General features: G+C 51.5%; 1 protein-coding gene across 13 annotated transcripts in view; it reads right to left on the reverse strand.

Annotated features, from left to right (window-relative positions):
- The window catches only part of CTIF (cap binding complex dependent translation initiation factor), a 302,947-nt gene that overhangs the window by 131,351 nt on the left and 147,312 nt on the right, over positions 1-24,284 (reverse strand). For all 13 annotated transcript variants that reach the window (XM_082354569.1, XM_082354577.1, XM_082354567.1 and 10 more), the window contains one exon: positions 10,876-10,952. In XM_082354569.1, coding sequence (XP_082210695.1) covers positions 10,876-10,952 — 77 coding nt within the window. The remainder of the gene's footprint in view (positions 1-10,875; positions 10,953-24,284) is intronic.

Below are 24,284 nucleotides of genomic sequence, written 5' to 3' on the forward strand. Positions count from 1 at the left end.
CTCCTGGTGCTCGGGCTGTCTGTCCAGGCCAACTTGGAAAGACTCAGCAGCTCCATCCGGTCTGCATTTTGAAAGGCCCTGAGATGCCTGCAGGTGCTGGGAGAGCTGGAGACAGTGACACAAGCTGCCACCTCAGAGGTGCCCACTGGGCCCGCAGGGCCCCTTGGTCTTAATTTCCTCCGGGGGGCTAAGCAGAGGCATCACCTCCAGGGACCCGCAGGCCTGTCTCCTTGAGTTATTTTAATTCTGTTCGCTGATGTCTTGCCTAATTGAGTCCCTGCATCCCTTCTGGAAACCAGGGCCTCCCCCAAATACTCCAAACCATAATAGAGGCCACCCTGGCTTTCCCCAAAACACACACATTGGAATAAATGGCTAAAATTAAATTACTGGGAAGACTCAGAAATAACTCTCGGAGCTCAGGGTAAACGCTGACCCAGGCAGGAAGGCTCCTCGGTATTTTTAAAAGCTGTGCTCCCGTCCCTGTTGGGGAGCCTTGGGGAGTGAAGGGCACCCTTGTGGCCTGGGCGGCCCTCCTGGGACTTGGGGGATGGCAGCTGGAGGAAGCTCTCCCACTCCAGACTGCCCTCCCGAGAGCTGCCCACCGTTCTGGAACTCACAGCACCCTTCCTCCGGCCTCTCACCAAGTGGGGCCCCTACAACCTGGGAAATCTCTGCGCTATTATAGGAACTTCCTAAATATGTCCACACATGAATCATCCGGACGAGGGAAGGGATCTACGGGTGTGACTAACTTGGTGCAGGGGCGCAGAGGGCAGAGGGTGGGTCTTGTCTGAAATCTCACCATTTGTTCATTCCTTTGAATGAGGCACTAGCCCCTTCCCCAGTCCTTTTGAAAATGGAGGCCCCATGCTGCCTTTATCGCCCCTAGCACAGAGTTAGTCAGGGGCTTACTTGGGGGTGTAGGTAGGAATTGGCGAGGGACCCAGAAGAGGGACGCCGAGCATGTTGAAGAGTGGACAGAGAGTTTTCCAGCAGAGAACTGGTCAGGGGCCCAGGCTCTGAGCCAGGCTGCTTGAGTTTACAGTCTGGCTCAGCTACTTTCCAGCTCTGCGACTTTGGGGGAGTTACCCCCCTTCTCTGTGCAAATTACTTTCCTCATCTGTAAAATGGAAATAAAAACAGTATCTCCTTCCTAGGGTTGTTGGGAAGATTGTACAAGCCGATATCTGCAAAGGGCTCAGTGTGTCCCGAACACGGTGAGCATTCTAGAAGTGCTTGTTAAATCGCTGAGTCATTTCCGGGCAGGACTCAGGGTGAGCCAGGCTTGCCCATGGGCCTATCGAAAAGGCCCTAGGACCAACGGTACGCACAGCCCACCCTACGGGTAAGGTGGTCCCATGCGGGCAGTCAGAATGCTGGGAGTACGGAGGCTCAGCCAGGCATGGTTGGGTACCCAGCCCAGGGTACAGACCTAGACCAGATTGGTCCCAAAAGATGTACACAGGAGCAGCAGACATGGCCCAGCTTTCTGGAACTTTCTGGAGAGGGTGAATGGGCTGGGATGAAGGTACAGGGGAGCTAGTTATTTGCACTGAAAGCTCCAACTGGCCTCTGGAGTGTCTCTGTCTTTCCAGCCCACGGCTAAGGAATGGAATATTCCTGGGGAGGGTTCTTTGTCAACTTTAACCCCGCATTCACCCCAATGCATTTGAAAGTATTAGCTCCAACAGTGTAAGGGAATTGCCTTGGGCCACACAAGGATGGAAACCCAGACTGCATAACTGCTGGCCCAATCTTCTTTCTTTCCCTGCACACGGCCCAAGATGGAGGGGTCCCAGGAGCAAACGTCAGGAAGGAGGGGACCCATGCTTCTGTACTTAGAGCTGGGCTTGGGACTGGGCCCTCTCGTGTACCTGCCATCACCCCTCACCTACTGGCATCCCTGCAGGGGGCGTGTCAGTGTCCTTGGGGACAGTAAGAAGAATGAGCTTGGCAAGGGTCCTTATCGCCCCAAGATCCCCTGGCTGGTGAGGGATGAACTGGTCCAGAACCCAAGTGAGCCTGGCCTAGGCCCCGGTACCCACCATGCTGGTTGACCCCGGCAAAGGCTGTGCAGACTTGGCACCAGAGGCCCGGTCACTTGGGGCCCTCGGAGTTGCTTGTGTCCATATGCTCCAGCAGGGGAGAGAGAGTTGGGCATAACATTTGTGAGCCAACCCAAATGTCCAAATGTCCAGCATTTCAGAAAGAGAGACTAAGACATCTGAGGAGGCGTAATTAAACCAACCCAGGTGGCTGGTTCCTGGCGTCCATTCTATTTCCTGTCCCAGGCACAGACCCGGTGGAGATGGCATTTATCTCTCTATGGCCACTTTCCTAGTTAGCACCCCTCCTGCTCTCCAAGCCACTAGGCATGCACCCTTGCCTCCTTTTCTGTCAGTTTCCTTGCCCCCAGGTCTCCCTCCTTTGCCGTCTAGGGCTTAAGGGGTCTGGATGAACCCCAATAGCTGAAAAGAGGAGCAGAGAGCAAGCAAGAAGCAGCAGCTCTCAGCTTCCCAGCAGTGGGCACAGACTGGGAGGGCAGGCTGGCCCGGCACCAGGAGCTCTGCCAAAAGGCACAAGATGGCCATGCACGGATGTGGGCCCTGGGCCCGTGGACTCGCTGGTCCTTCCCCGGGAGAGGGACCCCAGGGACTGGTTTACTTTCCCATGAAGTGTGATTCTGAGAGCAGCTTCTGAGCACGGAGCACGTGCCAGGAAAGAGGGGCAGGAAAGGGTGAGTCGTCAGCCAGCCTTCAGGGCCCTCTCGGCAGCCTGTTCTGCCCATGAGCGCCAGGTGAGGTGCACATTGTCCAAAGGATGATCTGGCCGTCATGGCTCGTACAAAGGCCAGGGTCTTCTCTAGGCATACCAAGGCCCTTCATGTCAATCAAACACAGACCTGGACATCTGGCTTCAAGAAATGAGCTGCTCTTCCTTCCAAGAGAGCTTGGGGGTGGGTGTGGGGGAGGAGGAGAAGGAGCCTAAAAATAATTCCTATCTGACTCATTTTGCTTAGAATCTGACAGGGCTGCCTGCCAGGTAGGGGTTTGCCTGTCCCATTTTCTTATCTATCTTTAGCAGGGACTTAATGAGGGCAATTTCCTTGCTGCGATATAAAGACAAACCGCAGGCAATGGGAGTGTAATCTGTCTCACTGTTCCCTGGGCTCCTGATGACAGGATGACAATAATGGTCACTTCAGGGCTGAGCTGTCTGGAGGGCTTGGGGATGGTGTCATCCCAGGATAGGGCAAATGAAGCAGCGGTCCCCTCAGTGCGACCCAAGCCAGGCAACAACCGTGGAGGAAGCGTCTCCCGCTCCCTCCTTCTATCCCCCCCATCTCTGCTACCGCCACTCAGACAAGATAAACTACTCAGCCTAAAACCCCATCACTCACAACATAGTCCTTTATCTTCAGCATCTCTCCCCCTGTTTTAAAGGGCAAGCACAGTCCATTTTCATTATTCACAGAAGTCATGCTCTATATAACTGTATAACTACACTGCACACCGAACCACTGCTCCCAGAAGAAAGACAGGGTTAGGTTCCTGCAAGCCTCCGGTCACATTTTCTCCAGTTGATCAAAGATAACCCCACTTTATGTGTGTTTTGGTTTAAGGACACCTTATTTAATATATATTGTTGATTCATTAACACTGAGCTCACCGCCAACAGCACTATCACTCTGGCCGGAACGAAGCTCATCTAACACACGTATTTTCTCCATAAGGCACTTCACAGCCTCCCTGTACTTTGGAACAAAGACAGCACTTCAGTGCTATGCTTAGGGGCCATTTTAAACTGCAAATTCACCCATGAAAAGCACATCAACGCAAAAAACATGGCACTAAATAGATCACGGAAAGACACTACTTTACAATATGAGAGCTGGAGCAAGAAGGCAGAGGTCTCCTGGTCCAACCTCAGCTGGGAACGTGTGTGTCAGGTGACTCGAGTGTTTCACCGCTCTGGGAGTGTCCAGGAATGACTGTGAAAGCACCATATTGACTAAATCACACATAACAAATCATTTTAACGAGAGGCAAATTTGCAAATATAGAATCCACGAGTAATGAGGATTGACTGTACTTCCCAAAGGGCTACCTTAACGACTTCTGTGAAGGAGCGGATGGATGGATGTATCTGGGCTCTGAACTAGATGAATTTCTGATCAGTTCCTGGTGGGCAAGGTCTGGGGCTTAGTCATCTTCATCGATGAGGGAGTCCATGACTACAGGAGTGATGTGAGGTGCTAAAGGGAATGGCAAGTTCCAGAAAGCAACTGTGACTTAGAGACAAGATTTTAACGTGGCACTGGCATTCCCCCAGGGTCCCTGCCCATGAGCGCAGCGTGAAGAGGAGGAGGGTAAGGTGAATTCTAGAAGGGAATGAGGGGTCTCCTGTAGCCAGTGACGGCCATCAAAGGGTGGGGTAGAGCTGTCAGAGTGTGTCGAGGAGTGGGCTCAACAGGCATTAATGACAATTCTAAAATTAAGTTTTTGTATTTAGAGTGAGAAGGAGGAGGCAAGCATGAGTCTACAGATGGGGAAGACGATGTAGAATTAAGGGGGCCGCTGAGAGAAAGGTCCGCCTTCTGTCAGAGAACATGTGTTGGACCAGGAAAGGTAGACCCCGCTAAAGCATCCTCAGTACGTTGCCGAGGGCCTCGGAGGAAATCCTGGGAGAGAGACAGGTACTCTGAGTGCTCATCTTCTTGCCCAAGGGATGGAACAATATGGTCCAGAAAAAGACAGCTTTGCACATGAGGTCATAAATAGCCCCTGACTACTTCTGAGGAACAAAGTGCTAGAGACTGCAGCTATGTGTATACCGTTCCAATTTTTTAAAATCAGAAAAATATAGATATCATCTCTCCTAAGGAGACTGCCAAGCCAATGATCTGGAAGAAAAGATGTAACCACTGATAGCTAGCACACAGTCACACAGACCAAGTCAGGGCCAGACCAAATCTACGTCCTTGAAAGGGTTACTCTCCTGATACACTTGGGGAATCCAGCAAACACCAAGATTAAGGAGTGTTTACAGAGGCTTGCCCCATCACTCCATCCTGGGACCTGCCTTATCCATTAAACAAAAACTTTAAAAAAAATTTGAGATATAATTCACTTACCACAAAATCTACCCTTTTAAATCACAAAATCCAGGGTTTTTAGTATCTTCCCAAAATTGCATACCCATCACCATTAATTCCAGATGCCCTGTTCATTTTTATCAGTGACCTAGATGATGTCACAGAAAGCTGGCAAAATCAAATCTGATGGCTGACTCTAATGTTGTCCCCAGGGAAAGAGCCTGGCACCCAGGGAGGGTTTGGGCACATGGCGGCAGAGGAGGAGACGGAGAAATGAGATTGTAAATTGGTTCTACGGTTAGAGGACAGCAAGCCACTGTCATGGTCGATCATAGGACAGAGGCAGCAAGAGCTGCTGGGGGCTCTGCTCACCCTGCAGCGTCCAGGCTGTGGCCCGACTGCACCATCTGGGGACCCAGGGAGGGGGTGGCACTCAGATGTGGGGACAGCTTGCTCTCCTGCCTCTCGCCCAGCAGAGCCATCTGATACTAGCTGGCGATGACTGTGCCATTCTTTCCTTCTTTTCAAATCTGCTTTGCACATGGAGTAAATTAACCGTTCTGAGACCTCACTTCATGAAACAAATTAATTTGGAGAATGGCTCTCCTGTCTCCCCAGCCGCACGGGCATCGTGCGATGGACCCCTAATGCTTCCATTAGCTGCCCCACTCTCACTGTTAGGAGGCCAGCTCTGGAGCCTGCGGGGTCTACTGGGACTTCTAACGTCTGGGCTGGGCCCCGTCAGGAGCCAGGAGCTCCGGCTTTTCTCTTCTCTTTAGTTCAGTTGCGGGTAGTGGCAGCAGTGAGCTCCACCCATCCGGCTCTGTTTCTAGGGAGTTTTGTGGGAGCGACATCCGGGGCGGTGGGAATCCCTGGTTCCCACATCTGTTTCACTGAGGCTTTCACAGTCTCACCCTAATGTCCTCCCATCTCCCTTCCAAATCCCCCTCGTGACTCGTGGCTAATTCAGTGCCCACCTCCTCAGGAAGCATTCTGTAACCACTCTCGCTGGCTCCCTTCTTTGAACCCCCTCGCGGGAACACATGCGTGCTACGTAGTCGTGCCCCACGTTCTGGTGGCTTCTGAGGCCAGTTGTGCAAGCTCTACCTCAGGCCCTTGAGACCGGGGACCACGCCTGGCACTTCTCTGGTTTCTCTGCAGCATGGAATGTAGCACAGAGCACTGCCCCATCAATCCTAGTTGGAGAGTTAAAGAGTGCTTCACTGTGGTGTTCGCTGTGATGTGCCACCCCGGGCCCTGCTCAGAAATGACACACTCGCCCCTGGCTGCTGGATGCGCTGTGGCAGACAGCCCTCGGCGGTCAGCCCTACAGAAGTTGTCTGGGGCGGAGAGCCGCCGGCTCAAGGTCAAGGCACTCCCCATCTGATGACTAGAGCAGACACAGGGATACAAAGACCTGCCCCTTCTCTCCATCTTGGGACAACTCTAAAGAGTCACCCCAACTTCAGAACTTCCCGTAGAATCAGAACTCCCCACCCAGACTGTGCTGCAACCCACCTCCTCCCTCTGCCCAATCCTGCTGCCCTCCCTTTCCGTGACCCCAAGGGCACTCCTTAGCAAGTGTCCTGCCCAATAATCTCCATCCCAGACTCTGCTTCCCAGGGAGCACAGACCATGACCTTCATTCATGGCCTCAGATGTCCATCTCTTCAAATGGAGCAGGGGTGGGGGGAGTAGAGAAAACCCCTGCATCCCTCCGGAGGTGAGACCTCACTCAAGGTCAACACAGGCAGTGGGTCAGCGGCATGGCCGGGACTCAGCCCTCCAGAGTTTGCCCCTCTGCCCTGCATCCTGAGGGTAAGGAGCTCAGGGCAGAAGACGAACCTCAGCGGACCCCCTTCCAGTCGGCAGGTCTCTGGCTTGGGTGGGGATAGAGCAACCGGAGGCATGTTGCTCTTTCAGGAATGCGTGAAATACTCATTTAGTACATTCATATCATGAAATGCATAATTTTGTCTGAAATCAGCAAACATCCTCGATTAGTTTCGCAAAATAAACAAGTGGTTACCAGTTGTCCATGTTTTGAGACCATTTTAAAGGAGAAAACTTTTGAACTGTTCACGAGCTTAACCTTTTTTTTTTTTTTTGCAAAATGAGGAAAAGACGCCCACAACTCAATTTTAGACACAGAGGCTCTCGAAGCAGCGCACAGAATGTGGGAGCAGAGTCTGCAGATGGTTGCTCTAGAGGGGCCCTCCTTCCCCACCAGTCCCAACAGCGGGAGCAAAGCTTTAAAAGTTGATCCCTGAGAAGGAACAATTGACCCTGGGTGCCTTGCCCCTGGAGGTGATGCAAGGAAAGTTCCCTGGGCTCAAGCAAACCCGCACTCATGGGGATTTGGGACAATAGCCCCGTCCCTGCACCCCGCCACCGCAGACATCTGCACTCCACTGTCACCTTACATTGTTTTCTGAGTACCTCGGATCCCCCTGTGATCTTAGCTGGCGCTAAGACCATTTCCCGGTGCCTTACAAGGATGAGCTTGGTTAAGCCTCCCAATTAATGAACCCATTTTACAGAAGAGGAAATAAAGTTGTCAAGGTATAGAGTAATTTGCCAAAATCACGGAGTTAATGAGTAGGAAAGGTGGCATTCACATCCGGCATCTAATTCCACGGCATATGCCTCGGACATCAGAGAATAAAAGCAGTAAGGGCACACTCAAGACCTCAAGAGGCCACCGGGAACTAGGATATAATCTAGACTTCCGTCAAGACTAGGGCTCTAGAGCCCAGTTTAGAAATTCCTGCTGCAGGCTGTGGGGTAGCACGGACCCCCAGGTTCAGCAACCTGCCGAGCTGCCGAGAGTTTGCAGCGATCAGACACAAGGTCCTCTGCAGTCAGACGGAAGGCCGCAGACCCCTGCAGGCCTTCCGGGAGAGCCTCAGAGACACCAGGGGGATGGAGCGGGCCACCTCCCTTCATGTGACACTGCAGCCACCCTCCTAATTATGCACCCACCAGCTCCCTGCTCTTGGCTTTTTCTAGGTCAGAGGTCCACCTGAGGCTGTGGAGTCGAAAAGGCTGGAGCTGCAGTCAGCAGGGGTGAGTTCAGCTCTGCTACTTAGCTGAGCAATGTTGGCTAGTGTCCCTGGCCTCAGCTATTCCATCTGTTAAGAGGGGAAACAGCACCTTTTCTCCCTTGCAACAGAGGGGGAGAGATCAGAGGCATGACACAGATAGATGCTGGCTGTGCCCTTGGCCACCACATCTGATTCTGGTCACCTCCCCCTCTGCCACCAGGGAATGCAAGCCTCACTACTAGGAAGGTTAACCTGCTGTACAAAAGTGTTAACTATCAAGGTCAAATATAAAGGTTTGGGGCTCAGCAAGGCCGTGACTATCTATCATCAGCTGGAAGGTTAGGGTCGACTGGATAATATCCTGTAGCCGTTCCTCAAATGCCAGAATCACACGCTCCACCAAGGAGGACTCGGGAGGCCCCCGGTGCTGGCTGCCTGCTTTCAGACAAAGGGGTCCTTCAAGTGTCCGGCTGCCTGCTCTTCTCCTGAAAGTCCCCATTGCCTGCGGACTCTGTGACGGCCGAGTGTTGACCTGCACCATATTCCAGATTGTGACTAAAGGTGGGGCCCCGACCGGCACACAGCACAGGCTCAACGCGTGTCTGCCATGCTGAATGGCAGAGTCCGAGCCCCTGATGGTCAAGACGTTTGTTGCTTGAGTCCGTCTTTGGTCCAGAGGAACGCTCTCTCCTTTCATTTCAGCTGATTTCCTGCAGTTCGGGTCCCGGGGAAGGTGGGCGGCCGCTCCTCGGCGCTCGGTATAAATCTTTCAAGAGTTTACTGGCATGCACGTCCTTTCCCTGTAGCCTCCTCTTCCCTGGCCCTGGCCCGTTAGCCTCTCCTCACAGGACATACTTTCCATCCCTTTAATCATCTTTATTGCCTTGCTTTGGACCCAGTCCCGGGTCCACATCCTTTGCGAGGTGTGCTGACCTAACTGGGCATTTGTTAACACAAGCGAGGCTCAGCGGAAGGCCGGCTTCCCGGTGCCTGCATGTCACGATCCTTTTCCTACATTCCTGGGTCACGCCGCCGCTTTCTGGAGACCTGCACTGTCCAGGGGCTCCTGCTGAGTGAGGTGACCTGGCCCACAAGCGGAGGCGCGGCCGATCTGGATGCTGAGAGCAGCCTGCCCTTGCCTGGGCCCACAGGGTGACTTCTCCTATGGAAGCTCGGGGACTCCCCACACCTCCACACACACTCTGGGGACCACAGGGCAGGGGAGGAGCGACAGCCAGCCTCTGCTCTTCCTGACACCTCCCCAGTCCCTTGTGAACCCCATTCCTCCTTTAGGGGGTGCTCCCTACGTCTTCTCTTTGCGGGGAACCCAGCAATCAGGAATTAGCCTCCGTGAAGCTGCACAACAAGAAGGCAGCACACACGGTGCGATGACTACACTCTGGTCAGGCCGGGAATAGGCTTGGTCCAACTCTCCCTGCTCAGTTTCCCCTTCTGACGCCACTACAGAAAGTGCCTGGTGGTTTCTAAGCCCGGACTGCCTTCCTCCCAGATGGCTGTACACTCACTGTCCTCTGGGGCTGTTTTGGTTCCACTAACTCCACCGGCTGATGACATTCCGGGGGCCTGGTCCTCCATCCACCCTGAGTTGCGGCCACCACCCAACACGCCTCGTTCAGGGCCCGCGTGTGGAGGGAGGGATCAGGGACCCTGGGCAGCCCTAGTCTCCAGGAATTGCACAAGAAGAGGCATTTCTAGTATTCTGAGGAAGCATGTTGACTGGGCTTTTTTTTTTGGCTCTCTTGAGATGAGAACATGCTCTGTTCATTAAAGGTAAAACCACAAGCCATCACCTTTAACTAAGAAGAAATTCCCTGTAGAGGAGAACCTCATTTTAATTCTTCAAGCAGAAGCCTTCCTTCCTCCGTCCCTCCGTCCCTCCCTCCCTTCCTTCCTCGCTTCCCTCCTTCTCTTCCTCCCTGCTCCCTCTCTCATTTCCATCCAGAAATCATCTATGCACATTCTAACAAACAAACAAACAAACAAATACTCTAACTCTGCTTTTGCACAAATGGCCACATACTAAAACACTGTTCTGCACCCGGACTCTTCCATTTGGAATGCTCCTTGAAGACCTTTCCCTGTCAGACAGCCTTTAAGGAAACAAAGGCTCAGCCTCCCAGACGCCCAACATCAGCTGTTTGTTCCTATCCAGGGCTACCCCAGGCACTTTTTCTGGCCCCTTGCTGTCACCCAGCCCTCTGCTGGATGCCAGGGGAGATCCTGGTTTCTGCTTTAGTTTAAGTGAGCCCCAAGCCCCCAGGCATTCGAGAGAAGCAGCATGTGCAGTTCTGATCTGTGTGTCGCTGTCACAGCAGAACCCAGCATGGGCCAGGGACGGCTCCCAGGACAGGGCAGAGGAAAGACAGTCCTGGAACTGTGAGCTCCAGAGCCTCCTGGAGGCTGTGTCTCAAAACACATGTCGGCAGGTCCTGGTCCCCTGAGGACCGTTACTGTTGCTGCATGGTCAGTGGAAAGAGCTTTTCTCTTCCTGAACTGCCAAACCTGCCCTGGACTCCTGAATAGATCCAATCCCAGGGCCAACCAAGAGGCGGGCAGCCGCCGCCGCCCCCGGTCACCAGCCCACTGAGCCTATGTCGCCTCTTGTTGCATCGGCTGATGACCAGGAAAAGCCAAACACAGGACAGGACTGTAGCTCCAGAAGGGCCGGCAGAGGCAGAGAAAACCCAAAGCTGGCGATGGAGAGTCTCCTACCTTCGGTCATTTCTCCTCCTCCGGAACAACTTCTTCGTGTGCGCAATCTCCACCTCATGGGGCATCGGGTGGTAGCCCTGTGTGTTTGGGGGAGGCAGAGAGGATTGTCAGTAAATCTTCTGAAAGAGAGCAAAGAACTTCCGGGTCTGAACTAACTACAACAACACCTATGATGAAACGAAATCGAGAGTTTGGAAAGGCTAGACTCTGGCCACCAAATCCAGGCTGAAAAATGGAGAACACTAGAGTTAATGAGTTTCCCACCAGATGACAACGCTGGAATTATAGAACCAAAGAACAGTGGGGACACAAAGGGGTCCCTAGAATTTGTCATATCCAGTCACTCAAATTACAGATGGGAACACTCAGGTCCAGAGAGGTGGATGAGCCAGTTCAAGGTCTAGCAGAGAATTAGCAAGAGAATTAGATCCTGGAATCACTGGCTGATGGAGGAGAAGTTGGCCCTCTAACATCAAGCTTCCTAACACAATGGGAATGTTAATATCTTCTCTGAGCTGTTGAGAGGACCAAGGAGATGCAGCCTCCTTGCAAATCCTGAGCCTCATGCAGAGGGAATGTGCTAGGACCCAGGTCTCCTCATCCTAGTCCAGGATGCCTCATGCAATTTTTACCCAAGATCTTTGTTACTTATACTCCTGGGGTATATTTAGAGGAAACATGCAAATAGCTAAATGCTTTTTTTAAACTTTTAACTGGGGAAAATCCTAAAGATGGTCTTTTGCATATTGTCATCATGATAACAACTATGTATATATTTATATCAAGATCAGAGGGAGACCCTCTATTCATAATGCAGGGTTGATCTTGCAAATGCTGGGCCACAGGCAGAATTATTTGCAGAAGTTGGGCTGATGGCCAGCTCTCTTCTTACCATTTCCCTCCCCCCAGAAAACTGTGTTCTGGTGGGACATGGGAAAGCACTGCCATTCCATTATGGGCAGGCTGGGGTGAGGTGGGAGGGGTTGAGGGTCTTAGGCCTGGAGGCCTGGCTTGGGCCTGGGACACCTGGGTATGGGTCCTGATGCAGAATCCATAGCCTGAGCATGGCCCCCATGCCGCCCACAAGGCCCTGGGTGTGCACAGGGTCAGAGGGTGTGACGGGGCTCAGTGTGCTGGAGAGGGCATAGTGAGAGCCCATTTAGCACCCGCCCCCCACGCACTTTACAGACAGGGAGACAGAAGCCCAGACCCCCTCCATGGCAAGGGCACATGCAGCCCTCTGGATCTGGGCTCCTAGCGGAGGGTCCTGCTGGGCCTTCTCAGGGCTTAGCCCCCAGCCACGGGGCTAAGCAGCCCTGGACATGGGCAGCCCGGCCAGTCTTGAGGTGCTTCCTGGGGCGGGCACGGGGAGGACAACAGGCTCAGGAGGACACGGGGACCTTGGCCTTTCAGACGCTTGGCCGAGACTCCTATTGAGTCCAGGGAGGGAAGGGCACATTTCAAATTTTATTTTATTTAATTTACATTATTTATATTGACAGTCCCTCCCTCACACCCTGTCTCTTGGTTGCAACAATCGGACCAAGAAGGCATGAATGAATTCTGGCTCGGGCAGGCACAATGGGCCTCTGCTGCTTTAGGATGTGCTTTGTTTAATGGTTTTCTCAAAGGATATTATTTGCTTTCTTTAATACAAAACACAAACAAGGAAAAGCAGCAAGTCTTCCCCTCTCATTTCCCCTCTCCCACCCTCACCCAGCTCCGGGCTGGCCCCTTCCCTCCCTCCGGCCTCAGGTCACCACAGGAACACACTGGGCGTGCCCCGTGGAGACAATGGAAGGAAGCCGAGCCTGGACGGGGAGCTGAGCTCTGAGGCCGGGCCGAGGGAGCTGTCGGGACACTTGGCCTTCCACGAGCTCAGAAGGTGCCAGGCTCCCGTCTGGGCCCCAGAGTCCTGGGCTCTGACCTGCATCCTGGCCTGCCCACCCCCCACCCCCGGCCACAGGGCTGCAGCAGAGGGGAGCTGCCCTGGTGACCCAGCCTCGGCATGGAGTCCTAGCTCTCTGCCAGGACTCAGTGTGGCCCAGGGGCATGCGGGACCCCTCAGGGCTTCTAATGAAGCCACTGCTCTGACCTCTGTGTCCATCCATCTATCGCCTCCAAATTACTACATATGTATGTACATATATAAAATATCATCGCAGTTAAAAGCCTGGGATCTGGAGCCACACTGTGAACTGCCAGCTCCTGGCTCTTCCTCTTGATGGCTATGTGACTTTGAGCAGGTGACCTAACCTCTACGTGCCTCAGTTTCCACACCTGTAAAATGGAGATAATAATAGGCTCCTGGGGTCCCTGTGAGGGTTAAATGTGTTGATAAACATGTAAAGAACGTAGAACGGTGCCTGGTACGCAGACACCTCAGCAAGTACCTCTGGTGTTGTCACTGCCATCGTTGGCGTCATCACCATCGTCATCAGTGGCAGCAGAACCATTTCTCCCACCATCCTGACACTCTGCTCAGGGCCGAGTGCACCAGGACAAGCAAGGCTGCTCTGGTCCCTCTCCTCATGGGGCCCCCAGTCTTGGCAGAGAGAGTCCAGTGGAGTTGGTTTGCAGGGGAGGAGGGTGTAGGAAGCTTAGGTTAGGGAAGGTGGAGGGAATTAGCAGAGAGCCTGGTGACCAGGTGGTGTGCTGGGGAAGGATGGAGGAGTTCTGCCTGTGTTCTCTTTGGCCTGAGGCTGGAAGACCCCAATGGGAGGCCAGAAATCAGCTGAACAAAGTGACAAAGGTGACAGAACAAAGCCTTGCACCTCTAAGGTCTTCCCTCCCCAGGAATAACCCAGGCCAGTGCTATAGAGGACTGGTCCCACCCACAAGATCAGCTGGGGCCCCAGCCTACTGGCACCATGGTGAATAAATGAATGAATGCCACCTTCCCTGGGGCGCTTATGTAGAACTTTCAGACGGTCTTGTATAAAATGAGGTGCACGGTATTTATACAAGCTTTACTGGAGGACCCTCTTCAATTAGCCACTTAGTTCTTCAAACTCAAGCTGGTGGTGGTACCATGTGACACACACAACTCAAGATGCTGCCCACACTTCCCCCAAAACAAGGGCATTTGGGTATCAAGAGAGGCAAATATGAGGCCAAAAGAGGAAGACAGAGGGAGAAAGTCTGTGCTTAGCCACGATCTGCCATCAGATTAGCTGCTGGCCTAGGCTGGCAAAAGTTCTTTAAAGCCATTGGCGGGAGACGAGGCTTGTACATGAATGTTCATAGCAGTAGTATTCATAATAGCCAAGAATGGAAACAACCCAAATGTCCAATAACTGATGTTTGGATAAATACGTGGTAGCTCCATACAATGGAGTATTACATGGCTATAAAAAGAGACGAAGTTCTGATACATGCTACAGCACGGGTGAATCTACCAAAGACCACATATGGTTTGATTTCATTTTTATGAAATGTCCAGAAATGGCAAATCTGCAGAGATGGAAAGTAGATGAGAGGTTGCCAGTGTCTGGGGAGAGAAAGAATGGGGAGTGACTGCCAATGGGCTCCAGGTTTCTTCTGGGGATAATGAAAATATTCTGGAATTGGACAGTGGCAATTGTTGCACCATCTCATAAAGATACTAAAAACCATTTACTCATATATTTTAAAGGGTGAATTTTATGGCATGTAAATTATATCTCAGTTTTTAAAAGGTGGAAAACATATTCCAGGTAGAGGCAATAGCAAGTGTTTTGGAAAAAAAAAAATCCAGCCACGGTGAAAACTGTGCCCCCCTCTCACTCAATTACTCTACAGAAAGCAGCTGCCCTAAAACATAGTTCCTACGAAAGGGCTGGAGAGGGTGGTATGTGTAGGCAAGGGGCATCCGACGACAAGAGTGACTAATAAGGAATCTGGGGAGGCACATGAGTTGGTATTTCCAGGCCCGGCCAGGGGTGATGGGGTTCTGACTTTAGACCAGTGACCCCCTCCCTGCTTTGTAGATAGAATGTACCTCTTGAGTGGAGAATGGGAAATTTATCAGGCTTGTCCGAATGATCGTTTAAGAGTATACAGTATAAAAAAACAAAACAAATATTTTTAAGAGGGTGGCTCTCATGTCATGTATACTAAATAAAATAAAATGTCACAGAACTAAAAAAAAAAAAAAAAAAAGAGTATACAGTAGTCTTTGCTCTATTTCTTTACTCAATAAATTTTTCTATTCTATGTTTTGAAAGAGCCCCATCGGGACGTCAGTCCAGGTATGAGCATCCCCCCTCCCCCCAGATAAACAAGAGCCCCACCAGCCTCTGGTTTACCAGCTGGTTTGTGTGTTTCCTCAGCCGGAGTCAGGTGAGCCTCTGTAGTATCAGCCTGGACCACCCAGGCCCTGCCTGCTCTTCCTCCGCCTCTCTGCATGGGAACACTTCTCCCTTTAGCTCTGAGACCTGGCTGCAGTTCCCCTCTGTCTAACCTCTGACCACTTTCAATAACTAAGTGGGCCTGGGAGACAAGTAGATTATATAAAACAAGCCTCTCCAGGGAGGGAGGGAAGATAATACTCCTTCTGCGTGCAGCTTGGGCAGAGGACACGTGAAACACACACACACACTCTCTCTCTCTCAGTCTCTCTCTCTCTCCTGTCCCAGAGGTCAGCACTGGTCTAAGATGCGGCACCATGGGCAGCGTGTTACTGCTCTGGCTGCTGAAACCCGTCACGTAAAATCTGCCCATTCCAGGGCAGGCTGAAGCTAATACCTCACCACCTGGGACGGCAGGTATTTCTGGGGGATTAAAGGCAGCTGCAGCAGAGCTGCTGACCGCAGACTGGCAGTGCAGGGGCCTTACTCTGAGACGACAGCTACAAACAAACATATCTTGGGTCTGGGGGTGAGGATATGGGAGGGAGGGCAACGAAAGCACGCTGGGCAAGGCAGCATGTGTGCCGGATGGCACTGAGACCAGCTGCCTCTGTGATAAGCGTGATGCACGTCCAATGAGCCACAGGCTCCCCTCCCCCCATCCCTCCACACTTCCCCACCCGCCCAACCATCCACCCTTCCCCCATCCAGCCATCCACCCGCCCAACCATCCACCCTTCCCCCATCCACCCATCCACCCATCCATCCATCCATCCTACCACGCATCCTATAAATACTGTCGTTTTAGACACTGCAGATACAGTAGTGAAAGAGCAATAGGCAAAATGCTTGTTTTTACAGAGCACACATTCTAGTGAAAGGAGAGAGATGACAAATAAATAGATAATATGATCAATGATGAAAAATGCTATTGAGCAGAACAAGGCAGGACAAAGGGATGAGAGCGGCAGCTGTGGCGGTGGTCAGGGGAGAGCTGTCCATTACTTGCCATCCATCCACCCATCTGTCCATCCTTGGTTCTTCTTCACCCAAGCAGCTCTCAAGGCCTACTATGTGCCAGGTGCATCAGATGGGAATACCAGAATGAAGAGACCCAGTCCCAGCCCTAGGAGCTCAGGGGAACACAAATAAGCAAGCTGATGCATGCCGTGCGTCACGGTAGAGGTTGTATAGATGCCTCTGGCAGCCCCGAGGAAGGAACGAGGAGCTTTGCTGGGAGAAGGGTCAGGGAGGCCTTCGCCAGGGTGGTACCTGCGCTGAGTGCTAATGGGTTGACAGGAGCACAAGGGAGAAGAAGAAGGTGCGTTACAACGTCCACTGCGGGCCAACACACGCCAGGGTCACAGGTGGATTGTGTGGAGACACGCTGGCACTACAGGAGGAGACAGAGGCACCGGGTACTCTGAGGGCCAGGGGGGCGCTCCTGACCACAGTGTCGCGTGCAGTGTCTCCACCCCTACAGTGGGTAGAATTGCGTGCCCCCAAAAGATCAGTTGGAGTCTTAACCCTGGGTACAGGTGAATGCGACCTTATTTGGAAACAGGATCTTTGCAGATATGATGGAGTTAAGACGCGGTCATACAAAATTAGGGTGGTCCTAAATCCTATGACTGGTGTCCTTATAAGAAGAAGGAAATTTGGACAGAGACAGAGGGAAGAAGGCTATGTGAACATGGAAGCAATGTTTGGAGGGACGCAGCTTCAAGCCAAGGAACAGCGAGGATTGCTGGCAGCCACCGGAAGCTAGGAGAGGCAAGAAAGGATTCTTCCTTAGAGTCTCCAGAGGGAGCGTGGCCCTGCTGACACCTTGCTTCTGACTTCTAGCCTTTAGAACTGTGAGACTGTAAATTTCTGTTGCTTTAAGCCACCTAGTTGATGGTGGCTCCAGCACCCAAAACTAGGAGATAATAAATCGCTCTTGTTCTAAGCCAACAGCGTGTTGGCACTTTGTTATGGCAGCACCCTGCCCCCCCACCCCCACCCTTCCTGGGCCAGGAGACGAATACAGGTGGAAGAGTAGGCAAAATCATCTGTGCTTTAAAAAAGGGTCATTTTTCTACCTGGATTTCCTTTGCCAAAATGGAGTTGCATTTGTGAAAGTTACGTGCTCACCGGGTAATTTCACCGTGTTGGCAACCTGTTTTTACCAAGGAGGAAGGAGAGGCTCAGTAAGGTCCAGGAAGTTCCTCTGGGCCACCCAACCAGTTGGCAGCAGCCTGTACCTGCCCCCTCCAAGGCTCACACTCCCAACTGTGATGTCACTCAGCCTGCAGCACCAGGGCAGAGATGTGGAGGTGGAACCACTGGGGGCATGAGAGGGCACCTCCTGCCCGACCTCTGACCCCATGGTGCCGGGCCATGCACTCTGGGTCCCAGCAAGTGAGGAAGTGGCTCAGCGCAAGCTCCGACCTGTGCTGGAGCCACCGTTGGACGGCCCCATTTCTGTCCATGGTGCCGCCCACCAGGCGTGAGGATGGAGAGCTGGTGTCCCTGGGCGCTGGTTCAGATGCCGTCCCATGTCTGCCCTGCAGAGTGCATGCCCGTGTGTGCTCACTGTGACCTCTGCGATGACCCTGGCCATGGCCCCTTTGGCAGGCCTCTGCCCCCCTCTCTCTAGGGGGTGGCACTCATGACACCAAGCTTACCCTGCCCTTCACTCCCCAGGTTTGTGGGGCCAGGGCCCCTGGCTACTGCTCTGCCTGGTTCCCCTTCAATCTTGCGGGACGAGGTTTAGAAGTGCCCCACAGAGCTCAGTCCCACGGCCAGCAGCTTCGTGGAACCCCAGGCCCACTTTCCTTTCAAGAGAGATTCTCCTGATATTCCCGTGACCTGTGACCTCTGACCACTGACCTTGGACCAGGGTCTGATAGAAATCATCCAGGCTTAACTATCTCACAGGTCTATTCTCTCTCTTTCTCACACACCAGCTCTTTGCAAAGGGAGAGTGTGTTACACAAATACAAGAGAGCCTTCCTCCTGTTGTGTGAAGACCCCCGGACTGTGGTAGACCTGGACGGGCCTTCAGTAGGAGGTGATGCGGCTGGGAAATGCTGGAGCTGGAAGGGAAGGCTGCGGATCCCAGCCCAGGTGAGGCAGCAGCGGGAGGTTCCAAGTGGGGCATCGGAAGCTGTGCTCAAGGTGACTCCAACCAGAAATAAATACAGGATCACAAGACTCCACTGCCAGGACACCTGGAGCTTGGTTCTTTTCTACACATTAGCTGTCTTTTCCCACACACACCAGTCTCCTGACAGGTAAGCCCTGTGGCCCCAGCTCTACCCTCTCCAGCGACCCGCCCGTCCGCCCCCATCTCTCCTGGATACCGACTCTCCACCTGGCCTCTTGGAAACCACAGCCCCTCTCCTCTTCTTCACAAGCTTGCGTATTGGCCCTACCTGTCACTCCCAAGGATGCTTTGAAACACATGGAAACTAATGGCTTCTTTCTCTCCAGAAAATTCCAGATGGCCCAGAGTGGAGGACCCCATGAACCGTGACTCAGAGGAACTGGATGTTGGTTCTGCCGTGCCCACTGGGCAAGCCCAGGGAGCTGGAGCCCCACAGAGGCAGGACAGACTCAGGCCAAGCCAGCCGGGATTCCCCACGTCCCTGTCTCTGGCTTGACACGGGGGCCGGCGGTATGAAGGAAACATAGCACTTGGCAACTTAAGGGGCCATAAAAATACCAAGTACAGCTCCTCTGACAAAGAGTTTGTCTCAACCGTGGAGCCTTCCTCTTGCTAGGGTCATGTTTTTTCATAGCTTCTAAGAAGTTATCCTACCAAGCTCCACATGGGCAGGATGTGTGGGTCACGTCCAAGCTGAAACAAACAGGTAATGTTTCTAAAATTCCTGGAATCTCAAGGCTGCACAGCTATTCAGAGAAGCCGACCTGTTTCAGAAAGAAAGGTGGGAGGTGGGAGGCTAAACCATGTTTAAATCCATGATTTTCTACCTTTTCTTTTAATTTATTTTTTTTAATCAGCAGAGACCCTTTTAAGAACAATACCTCAGCTGGAGTCCCAATATAAAAACAAAGATAAAGGTAGACGGGGCAGAGATGCAGAGGCTGCCTCTGAACCACCAACGTCACTCGCTGCCTCCACCCCTGCCCCCCACTCACACTCTGGACTGTGAACCTAGCCGCCACCCACTCTGAAAGGCTGGATGCTGGCTCCACAAGAACTGGACATTCTTCCAGAAACGGAGCCTAATTGAGGCTCTCTGGCAAGGGTTTAGTGGGGTCTACTGCACATGAATATCTTGCCTGTGGCAGCCTTTGGGGTGCGAGCCCACAGCATTTATCCAGCACGCAGGGGTCTGTGTCTGCACTGTAGTGTGGTTACAGAGGCCAGGTCGCTGGCATGTGGCCTTCCTTGGGTGCACTAAGCTAATAAAACCCATCCCTCCTTTTTCCTTCAAGTTGGGTTTCTCACTGCAACAGCCAAGAGTCTTGACTAATAAACCCACACAGCCTTTAGGCAACCTGGGCCCCAGCTCTGTTGCCAAACTTGGATACCACTGGGCAGTTATCTCACCCAGCCCTCTCCTCCTTCTTGTGGAAAATGTGGATGAAAACATTTGCTTTTCCTGCCTCCTGTGTCATGATTGCTTGTCTTCCTTTGATTTCATGAGCCAATCAGTTACCCTTTTAATCTTTAAATATATTTTGAGTTGGGGTTCTGTCACTTGCACCCAAAAGAGTCCTAAATAATTCAGCATGATACAACTTTAGGTATTGTTACGGTTGTTTTTAGTATATCCATGAAGTCCTGGAAAGCAAACACGACTGTCCCTGCCCCCTCCCACTGGTAGCCATGTCAGGAAACGATGCACTGAGCAATGTCAAATACTGATGACATTGACTCGATAATTTCTGAGTAAACAGAAAAAAATAAGCGAGAACATTGGTACAAAGGACAGGACTACAAACCAATAGAAAAATGTTAGAAAATTGTTTTTATGTTACATTGTGTAAAATGTAAAGGAAACAATTACTAAAGTGCTGCTTTTTCAACCACTGTCAGATGACACAAACAGATGGAGAGATATACCATGTTCTTGGACTGGAAGAATCAATATTGTGAAAATGACTATACTACCCAAAGCAATCTACAGATTCAATGCAATCCTATCAAATTACCAATGGCATTTTTTACAGAACTAGAACAAAAAATCTTAAAATTTGTATGGAGACACAAAAGGCCCCGAATAGCCAAAGCAGTCTTGAGGGAAAAAAACGGAGCTGGAGGAATCAGACTCCCTGACTTCAGACTATACTACAAAGCTACAGTAATCAAGACAATATGGTACTGGCACAAAAACAGAAATATAGATCAATGGAACAAGATAGAAAGCCCAGAGATAAACCCACGCACCTATGGTCAACTAATCTATGACAAAGGAGGCAAGGATATACAATGGAGCAAAGACAGTCTCTTCAATAAGTGGTGCTGGGAAAACTGGACAGCTACATAGAAAAGAATGAAATTAGAACACTCCCTAACACCATACACAAAAAGAAACTCAAAATGGATTAGAGACCTAAATGTAAGACCAGACACTATAAAACTCTTAGAGGAAAACATAGGAAGAACACTCTTTGACATCAATCACAGCAAGATCTTTTTTGATCCACCTCCTAGAGTAATGGAAATAAAAACAAAAATAAACAAATGGGACCTAATGAAACTTAAAAGCTTTTGCACAGCAAAGGAAACCATAAACAAGACAAAAAGACAACCCTCAGAATGGGAGAAAATATTTGCAAACGAATCATCGGACAATGGATTAATCTCCAAAATATATAAACAGCGCATGCAGCTCAATATTAAAAAAACAAACAACCCAATCCAAAAATGGGCAGAAGACCTAAATAGACATTTCTCCAAAGAAGACATACAGATGGCCAAGAAGCACATGAAAAGCTGCTCAACATCACTAATTATTAGAGAAATGCAAATCAAAACTACAATGAGGTATCACCTCACACCAGTTAGAATGGGCATCATCAGAAAATCTACAAACAACAAATGCTGGAGAGGGTGTGGAGAAAAGGGAACCCTCCTGCACTGTTGGTGGGAATGTAAATTGATACAGTCGCTATGCAGAACAGTATGGAGGTTCCTTAAGAAACTAAAAATAGAATTACCATATGACCCAGCAATCCCACTACTGGGCATATACCCAGAGAAAACCATAATTCAAAAAGACACATGTACCCCAATGTTCATTGCAGCACTATTTACAATAGCCAGGTCATGGAAGCAAGCTAAATGCCCATTGACAGACGAATGGATAAAGATGTGGTACATATATACAATGGAATATTACTCAGCCATAAAAAGGAACGAAATTGGGTCATTTGTAGAGACGTGGACGCATCTAGAGACTGTTATACAGAGTGAAGTAAGTCAGAAAGAGAAAAACAAATATTGTATATTAATGCATATATGTGGAACCTAGAAAATGGTAAAGATGAACCTGTTTGCAGGGCAGAAATAGAGACACAGATGTAGAGAACAAATGTATGGACACCAAGGGCGGAAAGCCGCGGGGTGGTGGGGGTGGTGCTGTGATGAATTGGGCGATTGGGATTGACATGTATACACTGATGTGTATAAAATGGATAACTAATAAGAACCTGCTATATAAAAAAATAAATAAAATTAAAAAAAAGAAGTTTCCCATTTGCAACCAGTGTAGTCCTGTGATGGGTGTGTGTGTGTGTGTGTGTGTGTGTGTGTGTGTGTGTGTGTGTATGTGAGTGTATAGGGACGGCTATTGGAGGGTGAGTATAACTCTCTCTGTGTCGAACACCATATGAGACCAAGTGGCTCAGGGCCTCATCCAGGTGACAAGCCCAGGACCAAGAGTCCAGAAGGAGTCCTGGAGGCAGGCCCCGTGGGCTCATGATGACACAGGGACAGCCACATGAGAATGGAACGGGGGCAGACAGATGCTCTCCACTTCCCTGATCAGTGGCTTTTGCTGGGGGTCCTGGGAAGGCTGCGGACCTGAAAAAGGTAACAGCTTCCTGCTGCTACAGACCAGAGGCAGGAAGATGGTCTAGAAAGGCAAGAGGTACAAGTGGTCACAGGAAAGACACAGGGTCTGCTCTGCAGCCTCCGGGAAAGTTGCCTGGGCACGACTGGACACAAGTGGCCTGAATTCTAGTCTCTAACTGAATGGTGTATCCATGACAGAGATAAGACCCAAATCCTGGAAAAGCCCATAAAGCAAACTCAAGAGAAGACAAAGTAATATTCGTGCTCTGGTCTCTAAGAGGAAGGGACGGTCTTCGTGAGGCAGGCAATTTGTGAATAGTTTTATGTACTTGGGGAGGTTCAGAGACCATCTTGGGAACAGAAGCAACAATGGATTCTGGGAGAGGAGTTAGAAGATGCCCACTGCGTTCTGTGACCACACTGCGTGTCACAGACGTAGAAAAACCAGACTCTGCCTGTGTCCCAAAGAAGTCCACAGGCTGCTAGAAGAACAGATACACAAGCGATTTTACTACTTCAGGCAAGTCACGCGGACACCCAGGGTGCAAGGAACCTGCGGAGGAAGGGATGCCCGAGGCTACCCTCTGAGCTACCGGAAGGCTCTGAAGTTAACAGAAGCAGAACCAGAAAGGCGAGGGCCCCAGCAGAAGTTGCTAGAAGGCATGTTTCAATGGCTTTGCTCTTGCCTCTCCTGAACATACTCTGGTGTTCATTATGGCTCATTATACAAACTGGCAGTAGTCAGGTAACGGTAAGTGTAATGGCCTCTGTGGGCCCTGGAGAGGGACCCCTGTCCCAAACACCTCTACCAGAGACGCTGAGATCCCAAGCCGAGTTCCACTGAGCGGGGGATGCCTCCAAGGCCTTGTGTGAGTGAACGGGTTCATCATTCTCCTGCCCCTGCACTGGTGGGCCAAAGCTGGCTGGTCCAGGGACATGGGGGGACAGGGAAAGAGGCCTTGACAAAGGAGCATCTAAGAGCAGCAGGGCCCCTGTCCCAGCGTTTGCAGAGCCAGCCTCAGGTGCTTTAAGCAATGCAGATTCGGGGCGGCCCAGCAGGGATCGGAGTCAATTGGTTTGGTTTTAAATACCATCACTGCCACCTACTGTGGAAGCCTGGATAGATAGCTACCCTACTTATGCTTCTATTTTCCTCTTCCATAAAATGGCAATAATAATGAATTATACCAATTTCAGAGGACCATCAGGAGGACTAAATGAGACTTTGTGATGTACAAGGACAGGCAGCACAGGAGGTTTCCCAACTGCCCATCCTTCCCCCCATCCTCTGCACACCCCCCCACCATGGCCCTCTTCCTTTTTGGGGCACAGTCTGTGAAATCCCAGGCCCAAGGGCGCCCCATCTGCACCCGGAGCCCCTGCTGCCCCTGAGACTTTCTAACTTTCCATCCACGTCCCTCAAGATGGAAGCTGCAGCCCAAAGCCCCAGTAACGCTGTCCTAGAATGAGGTCACCCTGTGTCCACCAACCAACCACTTCCTGAGCCCCCCAGCTGTGTCCAGAACATTCTCAGGGGACAAAAGTGCGGCTTGCTGCAACCTCAGCCTCCTCTATGCAGTTATTCAACTCCTGCCCATCCCCAGCCCCGTCTGGACACTGCTTATCCCTTTTTCATCTCATCACAGGCGGCCAGCAGGGGTGGGTAAGAAGAGAAGGAGCTTCCGGAGGTTCTGAAGGGCAAGGGCAGGGCCTGTCTCCCAGGGCGGCAGGCCTTCCTGGGAACCTACTCCAGGCAGGACATCACTCCCGTACCCTGAAGACCCAAGGTAGGCAGGGGCCGCATCCTCTGAAAGTGAGCTGCTCCCAACTCGAGAGAAATGGTGAGTGGAACACGGAGTCAGGGCAGCCTGGCTGGGGCTTCCGGGCACCGGACAGCTCACAGGGCATCACAGAGGCTGAGCCACGATAGAGACAAGCAGGGAGAACCCGCAGGGGCAGGCACGGCAGTAGCACTGGAGAGACAAGAGGGCAAAACGTGGTCCCTCCCTGGAGGAACCGACCATGCTTTCATTCATTCACCCGGCTCATCCTCA

The sequence above is a fragment of the Balaenoptera borealis genome, assembly GCF_965194805.1.
Source record: "Balaenoptera borealis genome assembly, chromosome: 14".
Lineage (NCBI taxonomy): Eukaryota > Metazoa > Chordata > Mammalia > Artiodactyla > Balaenopteridae > Balaenoptera > Balaenoptera borealis.